The sequence below is a fragment of the Micromys minutus genome (assembly GCF_963924665.1).
Source record: "Micromys minutus genome assembly, chromosome: 3".
Taxonomy (NCBI): domain Eukaryota; kingdom Metazoa; phylum Chordata; class Mammalia; order Rodentia; family Muridae; genus Micromys; species Micromys minutus.
Window position 1 is genome coordinate 19,450,109 of NC_137972.1, and position 22,521 is coordinate 19,472,629.

Sequence of the window (22,521 nt, forward strand, 5' to 3'; positions counted from 1 at the left end):
CCTCCTGACTACATATCCCAAATTCTGGGATCACTGGCATGTACTAGCAAGCCTGGTTCACGCCATGCTAGGGTTTCATGAATACTAGGCAAGCACTCTACCAACTAAAGTATATTCTGGGTGTCTACAAAAGAGTTCTGGATAGATTCTATTTCCTGGAGGGAATCTTCCAGGGAGTAGAGTTCACCAGTGAATATTCCTAAACACAATGGCCTGCTGAACACCCACCACACACCTGAACAAATGGCATCCCCTTTCGGAAGCCTCAAGTTTGTGCATATCGCACTGTGTCTGTTTTGCCCCCAAAACTGCTTGTACACAACACTAGTACAGAACTCTAGCAACAGCTGCCAAACACCTTCTGCCTAGGCGAGAACAGAAACATCAAGGTCAGCGGCCTCCACGGGCAGCCTGTTTGCCTAGTGCTAGTTTTTTAAAGTCAATACTGGTTGAAAGTAAAAACAGAATGGTTTTCATTCTTTTCTAATTTAATTTATCCACCTATTCTTTGATTTAGCTTTGTTAATCAGCGACTGCAAGGAAAGCAGGTTGGTAGGGATGGTATTTCTTAGCTATGTGTCTACACTGTCCATGCCAAAGCCTGTTCCACTTCTGGGAAAGCATTCCAGGTCTTATGCTCCATCCTCAGCACCAGCACCACCATGGTTGGAAAGACACAGCTCAGCAACTAAAAAGGATCAGCTAGAAGGCCGAGGTGTAGAGCGACTAAATACACAACTATGAAGAAGCTTCCCACTTGCACCCCCTTCACCATCAAAGCCATAAAAAGTGAAGGCAGCCTGGGACTTATGAACTGAATTCAGCAGTGCTTTTATGAGACACCTGATAACGTGACCACACATGGGGATGAAATACAGAGCAGCAGCATCCAAACGGAAGCCGATCTGCACATCGGCCGGACTCATCTATGAAAGAACCAGTGAATGAGGAACCACCCCAAGCAGCAGCCACTGAAGAGGCTGCCATTTGACCTAAGTACCAACAGGTAGGTCACATGACTTCACTTTGCCTTGAGACAGTCACCAGTCAGCAGTGACTTTCTCTTTTATCACCAGCTTGATCTTTAAGATAAAAAGGTTCCCCACTCTAAGCAATCTTCAGGCTGCTAGGATGCAGAGTAAATCAAGAGCTATAAGCCAGGCACAGCATTATAGGTCTGCCACCTAGCTACTTCTGAGGCTGAGACAGGAGGATTGGGAGTTTAAGACCAGCCCAGCAATACTGGGAGACCTCACCTCAACAAAACAAAACAACACAGAAACAATAATTATAAAGAGCTTTACATGACCTCAAAACACAGGGTGAACAGCATATATGTTAGCACACAAGAACACAGAACATGCTTTTATTTATGGCAGTACTACTCCAGAGTCTAACTGCAGTTTTTATTGAGCTTCTCCTGCAGAGAACAGGAGGATTTGCTTCATGCTTCAAGACATCTGGGCTAACCCTGAGCTTCAGAGATACAGACTGCACTGTGCTGATCGTCTAGAATATTCTAGAAATGCACAACTAGGAGGGGAAACATACCTGCAAAGTCTATCTTGTAGCTGAATTTGGAAGTAGTAAAGGAAACGGAGCCACAAGGGTTTGTTTTGAAGCTTTTTTCGATATCTTCACTGCTGACTGAGCACTGAATGTTGGTATCCGGCTTTAAGACAAACCAGAGAGTTGCGTTTACCTGCTGTTCCCAGTAATGGGTTGGCCGCAGAGGTGGAGCTGAGGTCACTGTGACAGAGAATCCTACAGCCTGCTGCCCCACCTCCCACACACACAGGGAGAGAGAGGCACACTAAGGGGGGAACACCTACTGGGGCGATGATCTCTGTAACAGCCTTTTCACAAATTTCTCAGGGTTCCTGTAAGAAGCTCAGACCTTTCACCAGCCTGGTAACCATAAGATGGGAAGGAAAAAAACAAACAAACAAACAAACAAAAAAAACCCAAAAAACCCAAACTACAAGTTCTTGCCTCAGCATTAAAGCCTTAGACACTCTATGACTGGGGACAAGCAAGTCCACTTTCCTGAGTTCCTGTTCTTTGACAGAAGATGGAGCAGCTGTGAGGATGCACAGGACGGATACAGTGCCTAACATGACACCAGGGCCTGGGTTTAGCACGAACTGGCTCGTCCCTCCCTCTTTCCACCACAGGAAGCCAGAGTCCAGCACCCAGGCGTGCTCCCTGTCTAAGCTCAGCACTGCTTCTGAGCGGTTACAGCCTGGGGAAGACACAGACCTGCAGCTACTCTGGTTCCCATGAGGGCTGCTTCTTTCCAGTTTTCCACAAGCACGACTCTACATCCCAGTGAGCCCTTGCCTGTAAGCTCGGGGCAGGGTACCTGAAACATGTGCCACTTCCCACACTCTGCCAGGTAGAACCAGCCCCACTGTGTGTCCGATGTGTCCATGTCATCCACATCAGTCTCTGTCTTCTTGGGAAAGAACTCCTCTGTCTTATGAAACATCTTCTGGAAAGCCAGTGAGAGGTGGAGAAGGAAAGACCCATTAATGACCAATGTACTTTCTATGGAACATTCTATTTTATTACCAAGAGCCAGATTCCAACATCTTTCCCACAGTGACACATGACAGCTATCTGCATCCTGGCCCTGGAAGCAGCTTAACAAACACATCAGGCTGCAGATGCTGGACTGAGGATGGGTCCCTAACGGAGGAGTTAGAGAAAGGACTGAGGGAGCTGAAGGGGTTTGCAACCCCATAAGAACAACACTATCAACCAACCAGACGCCCCCCCAGGGCTCCCAGGGCTCCCAGGGACTAAACCGCCAACCAAAGAGTACACATGGAGGGACCGGATAGAATATTAACTGATGCATGCCTAATCTTTGAAAAAAAAAAGCCAACTAACATTCTTGGGTAGATATTGTGATGAAGTCACCAGAAAAGGGACCCAATGGCTGATAAAAATGATTTAATTTCATTTGGAATATGATTTCTTCTCATCACTCTTTAAAAGTCTTTAACTTATTGGTCTAAATTTGCACAAGTAGCCTAACTATGGCTGTACCACCCTGAATGGGTCTGATCTCTGAAGGTGAGTAGGGTCAGGCCTTGTTAGTACTTGGACGTCAACACCCCAGCCTAGACTATGACAGACAAGCTCTGTAGCTTCTGAGAAAGGGGGTGTAGAAAAATCAAAACAAAGGCTCTGGCCCAAGTGGTGCATGCTTCTGTCTCAGCACTCAGGAGCCAGAGGCAAGTGGATCTCTGAGTTCGGGGCCTGTCTTGTTTACCTAGAGAGTTCTAAGACAGCCAAGACTCCATAGAAGACTCTGCCTCAAGAATCCAATGAATACATTTAACAAACAAATAAACGTGCACGAATAACATGACATCCTCCTTGCAAGAACTCAGAGTACTTCTGCTCAAGTATGTCCGTCCATCACACTTTGACCTTTGCCATCCTCTTACCTTTCTTTCACAGTAAGCCAATGCTACCATTTTATAATGTATCTCAGAGGGTGTGTGTATGTGCGAGTGTGGTGTAAAATCTTGTATGAATACACCTATACTGGTCATATGCCAAAATATGATCTCCTATACCTTTGGTTGTTTTTAACAAAGAATCTGTATTGCTTGTCAAGCTAAAAAAAAAATTGTATGTTGTTATATAAAATATAGAAGCTGTGTAACCAGAATAAGTTTTCCTCATTTTGTCTAGGTTACACTTCTCCACACAAAGCAGAAACTCAAGTTCCTTACTCACTGGGTGGTTACTGTGAGTACCTGAGCTCTGGGAAAGGAGCTCATTTATTTTGATTGTGTCTATTCATGCCTAGACACTCTCCAAGGATGGTTTTCTGATTATGTCTTTGTTTTTACTCCTTTGTGTTTTAAAAGTTGATTGGCTCCTAAGAAATGAAAGCACAGAATGCCTGGAATTGGGGGCTTCAGGTTAGAATGAATCATTTACCTTATGTGTCTTGACCAGATAATAAAGACGATGACTTAAAATGTAAAATCCACTGTCCCGTTAGCTATTCCACACTTCTGTTTTCTTCTTCCAGCACTGTTCTCCCTGTGTGGCCATTTCACTGCAGGAGATAGAGAAAGAAAGCCAGGGGCAGGGGCAGGTTTAGTTTTTTGGAAACACAAGCTAGAAGCAAATACCTAAGATAATACTGGCTTACAGGTTCATTACTTCCTCTACTGGGAAAGGAACAGGGTTGACAGAAAGGGTCTCTTCCATGGCTACAGCAGTGTGTGCTCTGCCCTATGACTCTGCCTGAGCTCCCATGGCAGGACAGTCTACAAGCCAGCTTATCCTACTAAGGCTGGGTTAAGACCTGAGTTCAAGGTTAACCTGAGGAACACAGGGAAACAGGAAGGAGGGAAAAGGGGAGGGAGGGAGGAAGGGAAGAGAAGGAGGAGGATAGAATTGGCTAGGCCAACTCTTGGTTACAATTCACACGACATTCTCCTCCATAGCTTCATATATAGGAGAGAGAGGTCATTATTTTCCAATTAAAATCAGAGAAAATACAAAACAGAAAATAATATAATTATTTTGTCTAGAATCATAGAATGTACAGTACAGAGAAGATTAAAGAAGTCCTTGAGGCCTTCTAGAATTCTGGCTCCCTCCAGGTGCCCACACCACAGTCTCATTTAAACTGACAGCCAGTCTTCTACTCCTCTGCCGCCAAGCTTCACAGATGTGTTAGCTTTCTTTCAAGCAATTCATTTCATCCCATAAAAAACCATAGCATGTTTTACAGTGGGTTTCCTCTCCAAAGGAAAGGCTATTTGATTTGGCTTAAATAAAATAATTTAATATGCTATCACCATAGTAACGACAGCTCTAGTTAGGACATGTATACAGGTAATCAAAAGAACACATGCAAGCCATCCAACACAAAGGCAGCACTTAACGTATGATAGATGAACAGGCCAGTTCAGTTTCAATGCCGCATCTGGCCTGATTTTCCTGTTTCTAACTGTGAGAAAATGACACTTCCTGTGCAGAAGGCTGCAAAGAAGAAACAGCTAGCATCAAGTGGCAAAGCATCTTTCACGGTTTCAAATGTGCATACTGGTGGAGCCTGTCTGCAGGGTCATCCACCCACGTTCACAGCACCTGGGTACACTCCATCTGAACTACGCAACTATAAAGCAACAGGGCAGATGAGTTCAAGTCAAATCCTGGTCCATATCCCGGAAGGCAATGCTGCATTCTAGACTTATCATTTCTAGTAAGAATGTTATCAGCATAAGCATACTTGAGGAAGTCACAGTTGGTGATGAAGATATTTTTTAATCAGGAGTTGATATCACGGCACAGCTGAATTCCCGGGACTTTTGGGGATGTCACAGGAAAAGACAGGTTCAAGGCAAGTATGTTGGGAGACACTGTCTCAAAGCACACGTACCTCCCTGTATGTACACAAAGTAACATTTGTTTATTTATTGCGTGTATGTAGACATTCATGAACCACAGCACTCACATTACATACACATGCGTGGAGGTCATTAGACAACTTAATGTCAGTTCTCTGTTTTCACCATGTGGGTCTCAGGAATGGAACTCAGGTCATCAGGAAAGAGGGAGGGAGAGAGAGAGAGGGAGAGGGGGAGGGAAGGAGGGAGAGAGGAGAGGGAGGGAGAGAGGGAGGGAGGGAGGGAGATTCGAGAGTACGCACATGCTGCACATTTATGTGTTTCCAAAACCTACTACTAAATGCTGGTAAGGGGTGAACCTTCCACACTAACAGAATAAGGGCCTCTGGAAGGGGACCCTTTTCCAAAAGATCAGCTCTTCAACTAGCAAAACTGTTTTCAAACCCTTTAACTCTGGCGAGTATGCTTAGGAGGTTCTCCAGGGAAACGAGTCTCATCTGCCCTGCTGGCTCTTCTGTGCTCAGCCAAGGATGGGGCCCCTGCACCCCAGACTGAGGAAGGCTGGGCTGCTGGTGCTCATCATCTCCTCAGCCCCCAAGATAGCCCCATTTCAGAGGGACAACAAAAGAGAAACTCCCTTTTCTAGTTCACACAAATGGTGGGAGGTCTATCAGGAACTCACATTATACCCTGACCAGTACGACTGGCTTCCTGCCAAGAAGAGGAAGCCAACATGGTGAGGGGCTGCTAGCTCCCTCACCTAGTGCCTTTTCGAGGATTACAATGCCACTTACAAAAGAGGCTTCCACCTTCAGCTGCAGGTGCAGTGACATTGGGACCCGGCCCAGGGGCAAATGAACTCTAGGAAGGAAGTGTACATTCCTGCCTGAAGGGGCAGCTCTGTGTGGAAGAGAGAGTAGAGACCCCGAGACTAAGGGAATACTGAGAAACTGCACAGCTTCATGACAGCTAAGGAAAGTGAGGTGTGGAGCGAAGCAGGGCGATAGAGCCATCAGATCTACAGAGGAGAGGAGACAGCAGCAAAGGACCCTCTCAGGTCAGTAACTGATGAAACCAAAGGACTCTCAGAGCTCTAGGCTTGTGCCCATCTAGGAAAGAATGGAGCGAGATACTAGGAAAACCCGAAAATGCTCCTACATGGCATCTATGCCCATCTACAAAGGAAGAAACATAAGGTAGGCAAAGGGCTTCCACATCCCTCAGATAAACACTGGCTACAGAGGGAGCCATTCGGATCCATGGGCAAAGGCTGTGCAGCAGGGGTTGGTTGCTGTTATTTACTTACATGCATCTGTGTGCCTTTGTGTGTCATGGCTCATGTGTGGAGGTAAGAGACAACTTTCAAGAGTCACTTCTCTCCTCCCACCATGTGGATCCCAGCGATCACACTCAGGCCATCAAGTGTGGCAGCAAAGCTCTTTAGACCACCTCGCCATCCCCAAGGGTTAATCTTATAAGTCAGCTTACAAAGCAACAGGTTTCATTATGGCATTTTCATAAAATTAAACATAGAGCTCAGTTACCCTCACCAGTTTGGAAGACTGAATTCCCGGGTTTACACTCACACACGCATGAGGTAAACCCAGGATTAGGTCCTCTTGGGAGTGATCCAAAAGGAAACCTACTTCCTGGGTAAATAGTAATATAGTACCCCATACACACTCAACCGCAAGAGCAGTCTCCCAGCCACACACAACCAAAATAACGAGTAAACACTAGGGGACTTCAGCCAACCTTAACCTGCAAGTGCTGACTCTGCAGTTAGGGCGGAGGTGAGAGCACTGTGAGGAAGGCTGCACTCAGACATTAATTCAGCCAAATACCCAACCCACACAAGGGGACGGGGCCCAAAGTCCAGTGGCCACTAGGAGAGGTCAGAATTGATGAAATAAGACAGTGTTCGGACATGGAGTTATTTGCCTGTGATCCCAACACTCAGGAGGCAGAGGCAGGAAGATCATGAGCTTAAAGCTAGCCCAAGTTGTATAGGGAGGCTCTGTCTCAAAATAAACAATTAAATTACTTTCACTGAATACCCAGGTTTTCACTTACATGTGTGTGTGCATGAGCGCCCCTGCTCGCGCACACGAGCGTGCGCATGCGCGCACACACACACACACACACACACACACACACACACACACAAGAATGTATAAAATATGTAACTAAAAACAAGGCAATTAATGATGAAAATGTCTCGCTAAACAGAGACCATCCCTAAAGAGATGGTGACTACACATGGTGGCAAGTCTCTGATCCCGAGGCACAAAGTTGGAAAGTTTAAGGCCAACCTGGGCTACAGAGCATGCTCCTGGTTAGCCTGGACTACAAAAAGAGACTCTGTCAATTAATTATCTTAAGTTAAAGAGATAGTGTAACAGTAGCCGTTCCTTTGGGGATGGCCCTTTGTAGGGCCATGTCCTCTCCCTTGTCTAACATTCTAAAGTCTGAAGAAAAGTCACACTTAAATAACTAAAACACTAATCCTTTCTTGGGATTTATGGAACCCAAAACATCTGGTAGCTGTCAGATAACATCTGGGCATGGACTGACACAAAGCATGTAAAATGCCCTGAGTTTTAACTTGTAGAAAATAGTGTTTGTCTATGGAGTTACTGGAATTGGTCCCAAGAACGAAGGCTGACTGTCGCGATCTGGTCAGAGCAAAGAACACCACCTCTTGAGCCCCTTTCCCTCCTTATAAACATCTGCTCATGTAACTGAAGGTTCATCCCCTTTCCTAGTGTTCTGGCCTCGAATAAAGCTGATTCTTTTCCCAACAACTCATCTCTCAAGTACTAGCTTTGGAGTAGCTCGGAAATACATCATCAATGGGAATTATGAAAACTAGAAATTTGGAAAGGGTTAATAGCTCTCATGGAAAACTTACTAGAGGGACTGACTCACAGAGTGAAGCCACCAGGAGGAGCGACTCAGCGGGGCTACAGACAGAGGGGCGGGTACTCTGCAATGGGTACACAGCCGTACCACCTCACAGCAGGGACACAGGTTGAGAAAGCCGACTGTGGGCTTTACTCCTGTCTCCCGGCAAACATCTGTGGGCCCTGCACTGTGTGTCATGTATCTCTTCCTTCCCTTGTCTTGCTTTCTTATCTCAGAACTTCTAAAGTAATTCCCAAGGACTGGGCATCCCTGCCCTGTTCTTGACCTTAAGGAGAAGTGTTGAGTCTTTCACGGAGGCATACATAAGGAGCCACACATGGTAGCACCTACCTGTAATCTCATCATTAGGGATCCCGGAAGTAGGAGGATTAGCTCAGAGCCAGCCTGGGCTACACAGCTGGGTCTTGTTTTCAGCTGTCTCCTGCATATCTGAGGCATTCTGCTTCAGGGTCAATGATTTTCTAGGACTCAGAAGTTGTTGAAGTTGTAGGTATTTATTATGGAACAAGGATAGGGAACAATATCCTCAAAAGAAAAAAAAAAGGAACAAAGCACAGGAGATAAAGTCCAGACAAAAGCATGTGCGAACCTCAGTGTCCCTTCCCAGAACACAGCACACAGTTGCTTCTCAGAAAACACTGCAGTCATGAGGTCACCTGAGCTGAGGGGCAGGACGTCTACTGAGAATCACTGGAGTCACAGTCCCCATGTGGGTGACCTGTGTGAGGCTCCACATCTCCAGGGAATGCAGACAATCCACCCAGGCATAAACTATCTGGACAAACTGGTGTAAGGAGGCCCACGCCTCAGACATGCTCCTGTGCTTCTCTTGAGGCACACATTGCAAAGCTCACTTCCTCAAGTTCCAGACCATGATGGAGACAAGCTGTAATCGCCTCTTGCATACAGTGACTTCCCTTCCACCCCACGGTACATACAGAGTTTTAAAGAACCCCAACCTACAACTTCAAGACCCAAATATTCCATTTTTAAAGACAGGATCTTATGCAGGTCAGACTAGCTTCAAACTCAGTATATACTGTAAAGGGACAACCTGGGACTTCTGATCCTCTTGGCTCCACCCTGCCAGCCAAAGGATTACAGGCCAGTACCACCATGCCCAGTTTATGTAATTTTGAAGACCCAGGGCCTTGTGTATGCCGGGCACGCTCTCTCTACCAATGAGCTCCAGCCCCAGGCCCCCTAATACTCCAAGTTTTAATGCTGAGAAGGCAGAGATCGGGTTTTCCAGACCCTACCCAGTTTTTACTCTTTCCTGACACTGAGGCAGCCAAGAGATGACTGAAGAATCCATTTGCTCCTATGCTTGAAACACACCCAGAGCTGTTTAATATTGTAAGACTGTTTAGTTTGACAGAACACTAGAAAGAGTCTTCAGGGAGAAATCTTCCCACGGCATCTCAAGCTGTGTTTGATCTTCAATCAAAAACACCTCACAGAGCAAGTAAATGTAGTCTTGACAACTGGCACTTAGGGCATGGTACTTTTTAATTTAGTAAAACACTCAGTGTGTGTGGGGGGGGGATCAAAGCATCTGGGTCTAACCTATACCTTGGACTATCCAGAATCAAATTAGATATAAGCACGTTATAAGAGGCTGCAAAACTGCCTTTTTCAATAATAAAAATATTAAGTGATATTATATATATATAATATAAGATAATATTATCTAAAATGTAAAAATGGCAATCTAATCCAAACGGAATAGTAGATATAGGTAAGCACAGTACTTGAGAGGCTGAAACAGGAGGATTGCCACAAGTCTGAGACCAGCCTGTGCTCCAGAGATCTTTTCTCAAAACAAAACCAAATGGCAACAATAGTAACATGTATACATACAAAATGATGTTATTTGCAGGAGTGCAAAAAGTTTACAGAATGCTTTTCCCAGGATCTCACCTACTCTCATAATCTTAGGGGCTAATGCTCAGATTTCAATTCCCAGCTCCCTTCGTGACTTCAGTATTTGTACTAAATGGGCACATATAACCTGAATGGCTACAAGCTCAGGGTTCAGAAGGTTCAAGGAACAGCACCTACATCAGCCTCTTGGCTCATGGTGGTGGCAGGTGACAATGATGAAAGCGCCTACAAGAACAAGCAAGCATCCCCAAAGAGAAGCACAAAGGACAGGTGGAACCAGGCTTGATCCTTTCTTGTAAGATTTCAAGGGGCTTATGGAAGTTTCTCCATACCCACAGTGACCTAAGAAACTCCTACTAAGTTCTGCCTCTTAAAGTACCCACTATGTCCCAATAGCATTTGAGGAGCTGGGAGACAGACTCCTTAAATGGGAGAGGAACCATAGCAATGTAATAAGGATGGACAACTTCCAAGATGGTGGCTTCTTCCTCACCCTCCTGAACAGAGACAAAAGCCTGTTGGCTTCTACTCCCAACCATAGGCTCCTGCTGATGGCCTGGTTCAACAAGTTCGAGGCCAGCAGGACATGTTACACACTGTTGTCGGTCACTCAGCCACCATGCCTCTCTTCAAATCTGATGAATCCCAAATGAAAGAAGACTCTGCAAGGACTTTAAAACAGCCCAGTCCTAAACAACAGGCTTTGGTTTCCTGAGGAGCCCCTCAAATTTGTGGGGGATCTTTCAGTGTGCTTGCTGCATGTTTCCTCACCACTAATAAAAGTTTTTCTTTACCACTGGCAGCGTCTGCTCCTTTCTGTTATGTCAGATTTCCCCCTGTGCTACAAGCTGAGCTCCAGATTCTTCTTGGCTTTTAATTCTTTACCTGGCAGGAAAAAAAAAAAACCAATCAATCCCTAGACCAATGGTTCTCACCCTTCCTAATGCTGCAACCCTTTAATATAGTTCCCTCATGTTATAGTGACCTCCAGCCATAAAATTATTTTGTTGTTACCTCATAACTATAATTTCTATGAATTGTAATGTACATATCTGATATTCAGGATATCTGCTATATGATCCCCAAAGGGGTCCTGACCCACAGGCTAAAAACCATTGCCCTGGATAGTAATAGTATTACCAAGGGGACCACGCTTTTAACACATGAACCCTTAAGGAACACAGTATGACTTCATTCAAATCATATTAAAACTTCTGGGCTAAAGACACAGCTCAGTGGTAGAGCACTGTCCTGGTATGCTGAGACCTTGGATTCAATTCCTAGCATCTGGCATTCATCAAAGTGCAGCTTGAATCTCTCCATTTCTCTTTCTGTCTCCCCAACACTACCTACCTAGTACAAACCATTTTCTCCTCTACTCTGCCCCATGGTAGAGTCTCTAACACTCCTCCCTGTGGATAGCCTCTGACACTGACTTTTGGTAGACTGTCTAGAACTCCTCCCTGTGGTAGATTCTCTGATAATCTGCCCTATAGTAGAGCCTCTGAACTGATCTCTAAAAGCCTCTTGGCTCCTCCCTGTTCACGTTCTTCTGCTGCTCCTGGAAAAGCTTACCACAAGCATCATGGCTTAAAACAAGATTCTCCAGTTTCCGAAGGTAAGCCAAACAGCCTTGGCTCGCTGCCCCTCTGTACCTCCTAAGTCACTCTGCCTTGTTCATGTTCTGGTGCTTCTTTGCTCCTGTCTTGAACTTAGAAGGCCCCTTGTGATTACGTCAGGCCACACCTGAGTCAAACAAGCCAATCTCCCTATTTGCCCTGGTTTGGTTTCTGTTCTTCAATAAACACCACGATCAAAAGCAACTTGGGAAGGAAGGGGTTTGTTCACCTCACAGCTTACAGCCCATCACTGAAGGAAGACAAAGTGAGAGCTTGAAGCAGGAATTATGGAACCCTGTTTGAAGCAGAAACCCTGTTTACTGGCTTGCCCCCAAACTCACATTGCACAGCCCAGGCCCACCTGCCCAGGGACAGTACTGTCCATAGTGGACTGGTCCTCCTCTGTCAATTAGCAATCAAAAAATGCCCACAGACCAATCTGATGGAGAAGATTCTTTGATGAAGGTTCCCTCTTCCCAAGTATGTCAAACTAATAAGCAAGATTTGCCATCATTCTATCTGAGGGAAAACTGATTAACTGCTGAATTTCCATTCACCATGAAGTTGAAAGTTCTAATCAGGTTCCACAGAGCCATGTATAGCCCCACTTCCTGCTTCCCAGTGTTCCTGCCTCAAAGACTTGTTTGGTTCTCACCAGTCCTGTTCCATTCGGCCTCAAGAGCTTCTCATGTGCTATCCCTGCGGCTCTACCTCCCAGACACCCTTCCTCTGGGTAGCTCTTGAGCAGTCCTCAGTGTCTCTAAAAGTCACCACAATCACAAGATGCCCTCCCTGACTTCCTAGCTCACCCCTGAGCTCTCTCTACACTGCCATTCTTTTTCCTTCATAGGTTTTTTTCCCCCAATAATTGGACTTAGGGTTTATCTGTGAATATTTATGTTAGGTCTGTCTTTCTACATCCCACTAAAAACCCCTAATCGACAATGGTAAACCCCCGAAATCAACTGGTCGCTGGATATAAAGATAAGCAAGTACTAGCATTGGTTAGTTTAACAAAGATTCAGTTCGTGGAGTGTGAATTGTATAAACCAAAGATTTTAGCATTCGAATTTTAGACCCAGTGGGCCAGACTCAGTCAGGTGGCTATACATTGCTCCAATCTCTATCACAAACCAAGTTTTCAGCCTGCATCCTAAATGTGCCACCCTTCCTACACTAACTCTTAGGCTCTTTGATGCTGTTCTGAATCTGCCACACCAACCCTGCAGACACACACATCACTTCCCTATTCATGATCATGCAACAGATCACTAGAAAACTGTTCTAGAAACATGAGTGTTGTACCACATATAAGTCTGGGGTTGTTTATAAATGAGGAATTCTTCCTTGACCTCTGACTCCCAAGGTATTCCTCACAGGTCCTTTTCCACTCAATGAATATCCTACATTCTGGAACCAGTCAGTGTTCTAGAACTAGAAAGTTCTCGATTTCAAACATGGGTTGGTACTTAGAAATTTTACTGGGCTTTGGGCCTGGTATAATGATGCACATAGGTCAGGATAATTAACAATTCTTACAAAACCGAAATATTAGATATTCCAAGCGCAACCCTATGTAGCAAGACACCAGCTATACAATGCCGTTGAGTGTTCTTCTATTGTTGTTTTGATGTTCCTGATCCAGGGCTTCTGTTTCTTAACAACTACAAATTCAGGCTATCCTCTAACCTTAACTAAATATTGTAAGACCAATTATAAAGAATGTCAAGAATACAGAAACAACTGTGTTATTCCTAGAATCCTGGGAGACCAAGCTACACCATCAGGATACCCATTTTCACCCCAACCTGTGAGTATATGTGTAAAATGTACTTTCTGACTCAGGGGAAAGAGCCCACATGTCTGTTGCCAATGCCAACACATCCCTTGTCCTGGTTTGAACAAGAATAGCCCCCCATAGGTTCATATATTTGATCATGTAGTCACCAGGGAGAGTACTGTTTGAAAGAATTAGATGGATTTGGGAGTGAGGCCTTGCTGGAGTAGGTGACCTTGTTGGGCTTTGAGGTTTCTAAAGCCTAATGGCCTCTTGCCAGGTCTATCTCTGTCTCTCTCCTTTCCAGCATTTCCCTCTCTCTTCCTTCAGATCAGGATGCAAAATTCACAACCACTGCTCCAGCACTTGCCTATATGCTGCCATGTTTCCCACCAGGATGACAATGGACTAACCTCTGAAAGTGGAGGCAAGCCCCAATTAACTGCTTTCTTTTATGAATTAAACTGGTGATGGTGTCTCTTCACAGCCCAGAACAGTGACTAAGACAAAATTGGTGCTGGGACTGGGATACAGCTGTGAAAGGCTTGACCATGCTTTTGTTATGTGAATGTAGATTTAGGGAGTTTGGATTAGGAAAGCAGCTGAATGCTTTAATTGAGACTTAATGAGCCTAGTAGGAACACTGAGGATAGTAGTGATGAAAGCAAGGTGGGCCTAGCTCAAGAGGTTTCAGGGGAAGAACATTGGTAAGTGCCCTAGACACTGTTCTTGTGATATTTTGGCAAAGAATGTGGTTGCTTTGTGCCCTCATCTTAAAAATCTGCCTGAGGCTAAACTGAAGAGTTTTGGATTAATGGTGTTGGCAGAGAAGGTTTCAAGATAGCCTAGTAATGACCATGTTGTATGGCTATTAGTAACCACTCTTCCACAGATCTATAATGGAAAGAAGCAAGCAGGACAAGGAACCATCTAAAATGTAGTCTCAGGAGAAAAGGAGCACCGGGGAATGTTTTGTTAAAGCCAAATCCAGTGTTCATGGAGATAGAAAGCTTAAAGAAAAGTTTGATGCTAAGTAGAATTAAAAGGAAAGGTACCCTGGGGAAAGACACTAGGGAAAGATTGCAATTTGTGAAAAGGGATTAAAGAAAAGATTAAGCAAAGAAGGAATTGCTGCCAACAGAAAGCTAACGCAAATGTAACTGAAGGAGGGGGCCAAGTACCAGCCCCACTGAGCAGCAGAACTTGAGAGGCTCAGCTGTGTGGTTCTAGCTTTAGAGTCAAGAGTACAGAAAGGGGTGGTGGAATCTCCCTCCTCAGCTAAGGAAAGCCCCTGAGGCCAGGTGTGTGTCAAGGGTGTCTCTGCAGGGAGGCCCAGAGAGGTCACGGAGAGAAACTGTGAAGGTGAAGCTGGGATCTCAATGGAGACACCAAGATGTTGCAGGTGCCAGAACCATGGGACACCTGCCAAGAGCAGCTGCAGACCAAGAGTGGAACCAGCCAAATGCAGAAAGGTGTGATGTAGTCAACAAAGCTGAAAGGACTTGGAGATCTGAAGGAAGAGCCCTTTGACATCAGTCATACTGACAGAATTCAGAGTTTGTCCTGCTGGCTTTCAGTCTTGCTTTGGTCCAGCATTCCTCATTATGCTCTGTTTCTTCCCTTTTGGAACAGGGGTGTTTATCCTATGCCACTGTACGTTTAAAGTTCTTGGTTTCCTTTGAGTTTGATTTTACCGGGGTTACAATTAAGAGAATGCCATGAATCTCAGACAAGACTTTGAACTTTCTCTTTACTTGACACCCACTTTCCATTTCTTGGGCTTGGGTCATTTTGCTTGCTTTGGCCTTCTCACATGATTCCATCTAGAATGATTTACCCAAATGTATCTTAGTTCAACAGGTCTTCCCAGCAGCCCAGACTCCCTCAGATACCACTTCCTTCCCACAAGTCACACTGCATACCCTGAAGGTCCTCATGGGGCAGACTCTGATTGTTTGTACAGTATCTTCAAGTACAGAATGACATTTATTTAGTATGTAGAAAACACTGCCTGATGACTTGCTGGGTAAAATGAACTAATGACCAAGGGTTCAGTTTCATCAGAGGGACAAGCAGTAAGAGAACCCAAGTCTAAAGATGACCCTTAACAGGCTTGTTCACAGGAGAGCTGTGGAACTTAACAAGAAAAGGATGTGCTGAGGAAAAACAATCAACCAACCTACCAACCAATCAACAACAACAAAGATGAGATGTTTCAGGAGGTCAGGCAGCTTGGCCCAGAACTGGAACTAAAAGACAAATCTCAGGAAGAAGAAATTCAGAAGGCAGAATCCCCTGAACCCACATACAAGGTGGAGGGAGAGAACTGACTCCCACAGCTGTCCTGATGTTTTACTGTACCATGGTGAGTGTGCACACACCCACACACATTAAACAAATAAATAAATGCAATAAAAATAAAAAGGGGAAACAAAAGAACCCCAAGTATAAGTGTACAGTTCCAGGAACAATGAAGGGGAAGGTTTAGGGGGAATATGTAATTGGCAGCCAAGTCGCTGAAAAACTAAATCAGCCAAAGATACCTAAGATGCCACTATATGTGGTGATTTGAAGACTCGTAGGGACCTCCTAGAAGCAGTGTTGGCAGAAGCCAGCTTGCAGGAGAGGACTATGGCTAAAATGACAGGTATATGATCAGTCTTTGAAGCAGCCTGAAAGGATGAAACAAAAGCACAGCTCCAAGGAAATGGGAAGCAGCTGTGAATATAAAATAGTGGAAAGGGTGGCTCTGCTGACAAAGCAGGGACTAACACCAGAAAGCTGTCACTGCACCAAGGATCAGCTCGGAGCAGAAAGGACTGTGCTCTGTGAGCCTGGGAAAACAATTTTCTAACTTAGATTATTCTAACAGTATGAGTCAATAAACAGAAACTACTTTTGGAGAAATTTAACAAGTTCTATAAAGACGTTGTCAGTGTAATAAACAGTGGTCTGAATGAAAACCGCCACCATAGGCTCCTAGGGAGTAACACTATTAGAGGAGGTGTGGCCTTGTTAGAGTAGGTGTGGCTTTTGGGAGGAAGTGTGTCACTGGTGGTGGGCTTTGAGGTTTCAGATGCTCAAGCCAGACCCAGTACATCTCTCTTCTGCTGACTACCAACCTGGATGTAGAACTCTCTGCTCCTTCTCCAGCACCATGGTTGTCTGTGTACTGGCATGCTTTTTACCGTGATAACAATGGACTAAAGCTCCTAAGCCAGAACCAATTAAAGAGTTTCCTTTCAGAGCTGCCATGATTCTTTGTCTCTTCACAGCAATAAAACCCTAAGACAAGTCTTAAACAAATGTCTGTTACTTTTCAGTTCTCTTTATCTATGTCTTATATATACCAAAACTTTTTGTTACACACACACACACACACACACACACACACACACACACACTACCAAAACTACAAGAGAAAAACATACAAAATCATTTAACAAAACCTTCTCTGATAACAAAAAAAATCTGGTCAGGAAGCAAATGCTCTCTGCACTGATATTTAAAGTACATATCGCTAAGGGTTTGCTTTGCTTTTCTACTTGAATTTTAAATCTTCCCAGATGTTCATGGCTTAGGTTGTCAATTTTATTACCTGGGCAAACCTACACAAACTTCGAAGATGCCCCTTCTATCAAAAGAAACTCACAAACTGTTAGTGAAACCCATGAATGCAAAGTTTATTTAAAAAAACAAGATAAAATCAAAACTAAGCTGTGGTAGCTAAAGAGATAGTTCCATGGTTAAGACAATGGCTGCTCTTCCAGAAGACCAGGGTTTGATTCCCATCACCACATGGCAGCTAACATCACTCCAGGGGATTTAATGCCCTCTTCTGGCATCTGAGCGCACTGCATGAGTGTGGTACACAAATTTAGGCAATCAAACACCCATACACATATAATGAAATATTTTTTTCAAAAACTAAGCTATGTTTATTGACAACATTCCGATGTTCACAGGAAAAGAAAGGGAAAACAATGAAAACAAAAAAAGACAAAAAAACAAAAACAAAACAAAACAAAACAAACCAGTACCAGCATATAATAAAATAGCACTCAGCCATATGAGGACTGCACAGGACAAAGAACACATGGCTATGTGCTCACTATGATAAACAAAGTCTTGCTTCACAAAACTTAAAAATCTTTCTTACATATGATTTCACAGAAGGGTGCCTCCTCTTTTCAAGAAAACGGCTTCATAACAAACCAAATACATGAGACATTCACTAGATCCTTAGTAATTCTCACCAGGGTATAAACAGTACAGATACGTAAGTGTGATCTTGAAGGAAAGACAAATATATACACACATAGGGTACTGATAGGAAATGAAGATACTTAGTAGTTGACAGTGACAGAGTATATGTATGAACAGTTATAAGCAAGTTTTATCCCAATAGTAAACGTCTTGCTAAAATCACATCCAAACTCCTTCTTTTCTCTGCTCCGATCTGATTACAGTGTTAGTGTACAAAATCAAAAATATCTGGTGACTGTCATGATGGAATGCAATGGAAAAGAACCACAATGTGGACCCACTCCCAATCAATGAATTTACTGATACACTTAATTGGAAATACATTTAAGTAGGAAGTCGATTACTGGTTTTGTGAGGGAGAGCAAAAGGGTTATGTCAAGTACTGACTTAGAGGGTTACTGAAGTCAAGTTAATGGTTATTTCAGCTTCTGAATTAGTGTCACAAACTAAGTCCACAAACTTCTTGAAATGCTATTCTGCCCATCAACTCTGAAGTTTTAACTTCAGTGTACATTTTTCTCACTACTACATTTCCGTAACAAGATCTGAATATTCTTGATAAATAGAGCTCAGTCCTCATTCGAGGGGCTTGGGGTTTGAATGAATGAATTAATGAATGAATGAACGAACGAAGGCACAGTATTTAAAAAAAAAAAAAAAAATGCCTGCAGACATAAGACCTACTGAAGCCAAACAAAGAAGGATTTCAGATCATTGTTCTAACCACGGAAAGAAAACATTTAAGAACGTCATCCCCTGACACTGATAACGGGGATCCTCAAAGCTCTGTAGCTCCAAAAAAAGGGAAGGGACAATGAGGAGGCGGAGGTCGAAAGGAATTAGCAGATTCGAAAGCTAGTAACTTCAACTGGCTTTTCAAGCAAAATACAAAAATAGAAAATGAGGGAAAAAACGAAGACGGAGAAGCCCCCGGAAGTAAAATCAACAATCGGGAAAGGAAAGTAGTAGCGTGGAAGCGGCCACTGAACGCTGCCATGGCTCAAAACTGCGAGACCGCGGCCCACAGTAGGCCCCACGACCCGGGACACCCACGACCCCGGAACGCAAACCCTGAGCCTGAGGCACCGCGGGGGCGAGTTCCCGGGAACGCCTCCCGCCCTTCTCAGGCAACCCCGCCCACTGGGCCCGCCCCGTCCCGCCGGCTACTCACCGGATTCGCTTCCCACTTAACGGTGCGAAATCGAGCGGAGAGAGCCTGGGGGAGGGGCTAGCCGTAGGGTCGGTATGGTGGGCTTTTTCCGAGGGTCCCCGGGAGCGAAAGGACCGAAAGGCACCCTTTATGGAAGCCTTCCTTCTCCCCCTCCCCGTCACAAGCTGGCGTCTTCGGACCATCGAACCTCCCGACTTCCGCTTGGATCCAGCCAATCAGTGGTGGTCCCGCCCACCACTAAATCGCCCCGCCCCTTCGGCGCCCTTGGAACTTCCGCGCTTGTCGTCGCTGGCGGACCTTTTACCTGTATGATAAAGCTGTTTAAAGCCGCCATGCTTTCCACCATGTGGTCCTCAAGGTTGGCAGGTTGCATTTCCTCCATGCAGAACCTACGTTTATTAAGATCACCTTATACGGAGTCTACTGGCCAAGTACTAGGCCAGAGGAGCCCAGTTCGACCAATGGCAATTGGTTTAGGCTTCAATCCTCTCTTTTGTTTTCTTCTCCCTTGAATTGGACATGATGGTAGTTCTACCTCAGGGTGTAAATGAGCTTGTTGAAATCAAGTACTTAAGTGTTTGCCATCTAGAAAATAAATGTGAGCTATTGGCCATGCGTCACTGGGCTTGAAAGCTATATATGTCATCCCTGTCCTCGTGAATTTTAGAATCGAGAGAAGAAAGCAAAAAGTTTGGAAACCCAAGAACATATAACATGAAATTTTAGACAGCATGGCAAATATGGAGGTCTCCAAGCATGTTTACCTAGCATGCTTGAAAACTAAGGCCACAAATTGGTTCTTACACCGAAGTCACCTGGGTAAAGAGAGCTAAGACGCTCGAATATTCTTAAAGGCAAAGAAGTAGTGTGAGAATATAGGCGTGTTTCTAATAACAGGTCAGAGAATACCCACAGATTTAGTACCTGTTTTTTTTTAATATGATTTTTTCATTCCCTATGTATGAATCTATTTTAGACTGATAGTGTGCCATAGTTTGCATGTTCTACACATACCTGAAATAATCTGTGACAGACACAAATTACTATGTAACAAAAGTTATTATAATCACTATTTTTGTTCAGACGTTTATTCATTAACCTCTTTGGAACTTATTCTTAAAATGATACTGTTTAATTAGAAAATGTTGCCAAATGGTTAACCAGCTGCCCAAATATGTATTGCATAGCATAGTTATTTTTTACTTACTACTTTGAATATATATATATATATTTCTGAACATTCTTATCTGTCTTCTAACCATCTGCTTATTTCTTTGCTATTCCATGCTATTATAATATATAGATTTCCAATGTACTTGTTCTTTCAGAAGACTATCTCCTAATTTCCTTTTTCAGTTTTTTCAAAATAATGAATTTCCATCCAGAACACAGTTCTTCCTGTATCCAGGTTGTGTGTCGGGAGTCGGGGTGGTCTGGGAATATGAGCCCAGAACCTCTCACATGCCAAACACCTGTTCTACCACTGAGCTATGCCTCCACTGCCTACGTCTCTGATATCTTTAAATACATTGAAGATATTTCTACAACAATCCTTATGTGTTTGTTTTGGATATTTTATAGCGTTTTTTTTTCCCAAGTGAAATAGTTTTCATTGGTCTAACTTACGAAAGCTGTTGACTTTTGTAAACTTACCATGTCATACCACCGTGAGACTCTAAGGCTTCCAGGTAATGAAGTACAGCTCCTAACCCACAAAAGAATTTTGTCCTAACTTCCATAGTTAACTTACCTTGTAGAGACCCACTTGGCCTTCAAAAAAAAAAAAAAAAAAAGACTAATCCCAAAGTTGCTTCAATTGTTACTGCTCCCTTTTCAAGGCTAGTACCCTCCGGATACTGCAGCTTCTTAAAGGCAACCAGGAACTCTTCATGTAGCTTAAGGTCACCTCACAGTTCCCACCCCACAAAGACTGAGATTGCAGTCACATGCCATAGTCCCCAGTATAAATGTTAATCATCAGTAAAAGATAAGTTAAACTAAGAAAGTCTTAGAAAACTAATACACTGTGACAAATACAGTTAACTTCTGGAATGCGAGGATGGGTAGGCGATTAGTAAATCTGTTCGTGTGATTCGTTATATGGATGACCCCGTTTGAAACAGATACAATGATGAAATAGAAGAGACAACAGATAGCACTTAATAGCCTTCCATGTACTAAACGAGGCACAGAAAGAAACTGATTTATAAATAATAGTGTACTTAGAGAGTACATTAAAACTGAATGAATATTATTTTGTTCTATAATCTGAAAATTTTCCAAGGTTTTAGAATATTATCTTATTTGCAGACAACATTATTTTATGATTAAAGTTCACAGATTGGTTCTCTTCCTCGCTGGACCTGCTTGGGCCCTTTCAGGTATTTTGGGGTCGTGAGTTAGGAAGACTTAACATCTTACATTGCTAAAGAATGAAATGAATCTTAGACTTTCTAAAATATGGAGAACGGCTTCATTACTGTCTCCCAGTTTCTGCAGGGGGAGGGTGCTAATCATTGGTGTTCAACCTCTCACAGCTTTCCCAGGAACCACCTTCCATGTGTAATGTGTGCAGTTCCCTTCTTATGTAGTAGCACAACACCCAGCAGGGGACACGTCTCTGTTTCACTGGACTGTGGATCCAGAGCCAGAGCTCTGACAACCGTGTGATCACGTGGTTCTAAAGAAGACTGGTTTTTTCTGTCTCTCAGGTTCCAGTGTTGGTGGAGCTATCATAAGTCAGCCCTAACCTGGCCTAGGGATTACTGGATGATTGGAAGATGATTTATGTCTTTGAATGCCACGGGGAGGGTAGGAGAAAGTGCTGGATGGATCAGAGGTAAAGAGTAGGGAGGGGACCCCACTCAGGAACATGAAAATTATCAGATGCGCTGACTAATCCGAAGGCTCAGATTGAAGTTATGGGGGAGGGGAGTGCATTTCTTCTAAGCCAATAAGGAGAAAAGAGAGCCAAGCAAATGGTAAGAGACAGGATGTAACATTGCATAGTATTTTAATATTATTACCATAATTTTCACTTCTTTCATTTCCCTCATTCCCTTTACATTTTTCCAAATGTAGGTGTCTTCATTTGCCTCCCACTTGAGTGAGCCTCCCTGCCTTTGGATCTCAGAATGCTTTTTAATTTGATAGAATTAAAGATAAACTATTGATCATGCTATACAGGACTCCCATCAGACCATTTAGTTTCCCCAGTGTTAACACTATAGCTTTAACATCACACATTAGCTGGATTTTATTGTGATCATTTCCCACCTGCCTGTAGCATACTTTGATTATATTCACCCCTATTTCCCTGTCTCACCCCCTTCCCCTGGTTGCTTTTCTAACAGCCACATTCATAGCCAGAACTTGAGGGGCACTAGGAAAGGAGATGAGGGACAGATTCTTGTATCAGAAAGGAGAAGAGGGGCCTGGAAGAAGGCTCAAAGGGGAAGAGGAGGGGCCAAAAGAGTGAGGGAGTTCTGGAGAAAGCGC

General features: G+C 43.9%; 1 protein-coding gene across 2 annotated transcripts in view; it reads right to left on the reverse strand.

The window, feature by feature from the left end:
- The window catches only part of PARP11 (poly(ADP-ribose) polymerase family member 11), a gene marked incomplete at its 3' end in the record, with an annotated part of 35,315 nt that extends 16,129 nt beyond the window's left edge, over positions 1-19,186 (reverse strand). The window contains exons 1-4 of one of the 2 annotated variants that reach the window (XM_080913887.1): positions 19,024-19,186; positions 3,958-4,078; positions 2,363-2,488; positions 1,552-1,672 (exon numbers count right to left, since the gene is read on the reverse strand). In XM_080913887.1, the coding sequence (XP_080770013.1) occupies positions 1,552-1,672; positions 2,363-2,488 (247 nt within the window). In that variant the 5' untranslated portion in view covers positions 3,958-4,078; positions 19,024-19,186. Of the gene's footprint in view, positions 1-1,551; positions 1,673-2,362; positions 2,492-3,957; positions 4,079-19,023 lie in introns of both variants that reach the window. The other variant, XM_080913886.1, reaches the window with a different exon arrangement.
- Between the last annotated feature and the right edge of the window lie 3,335 nt (positions 19,187-22,521).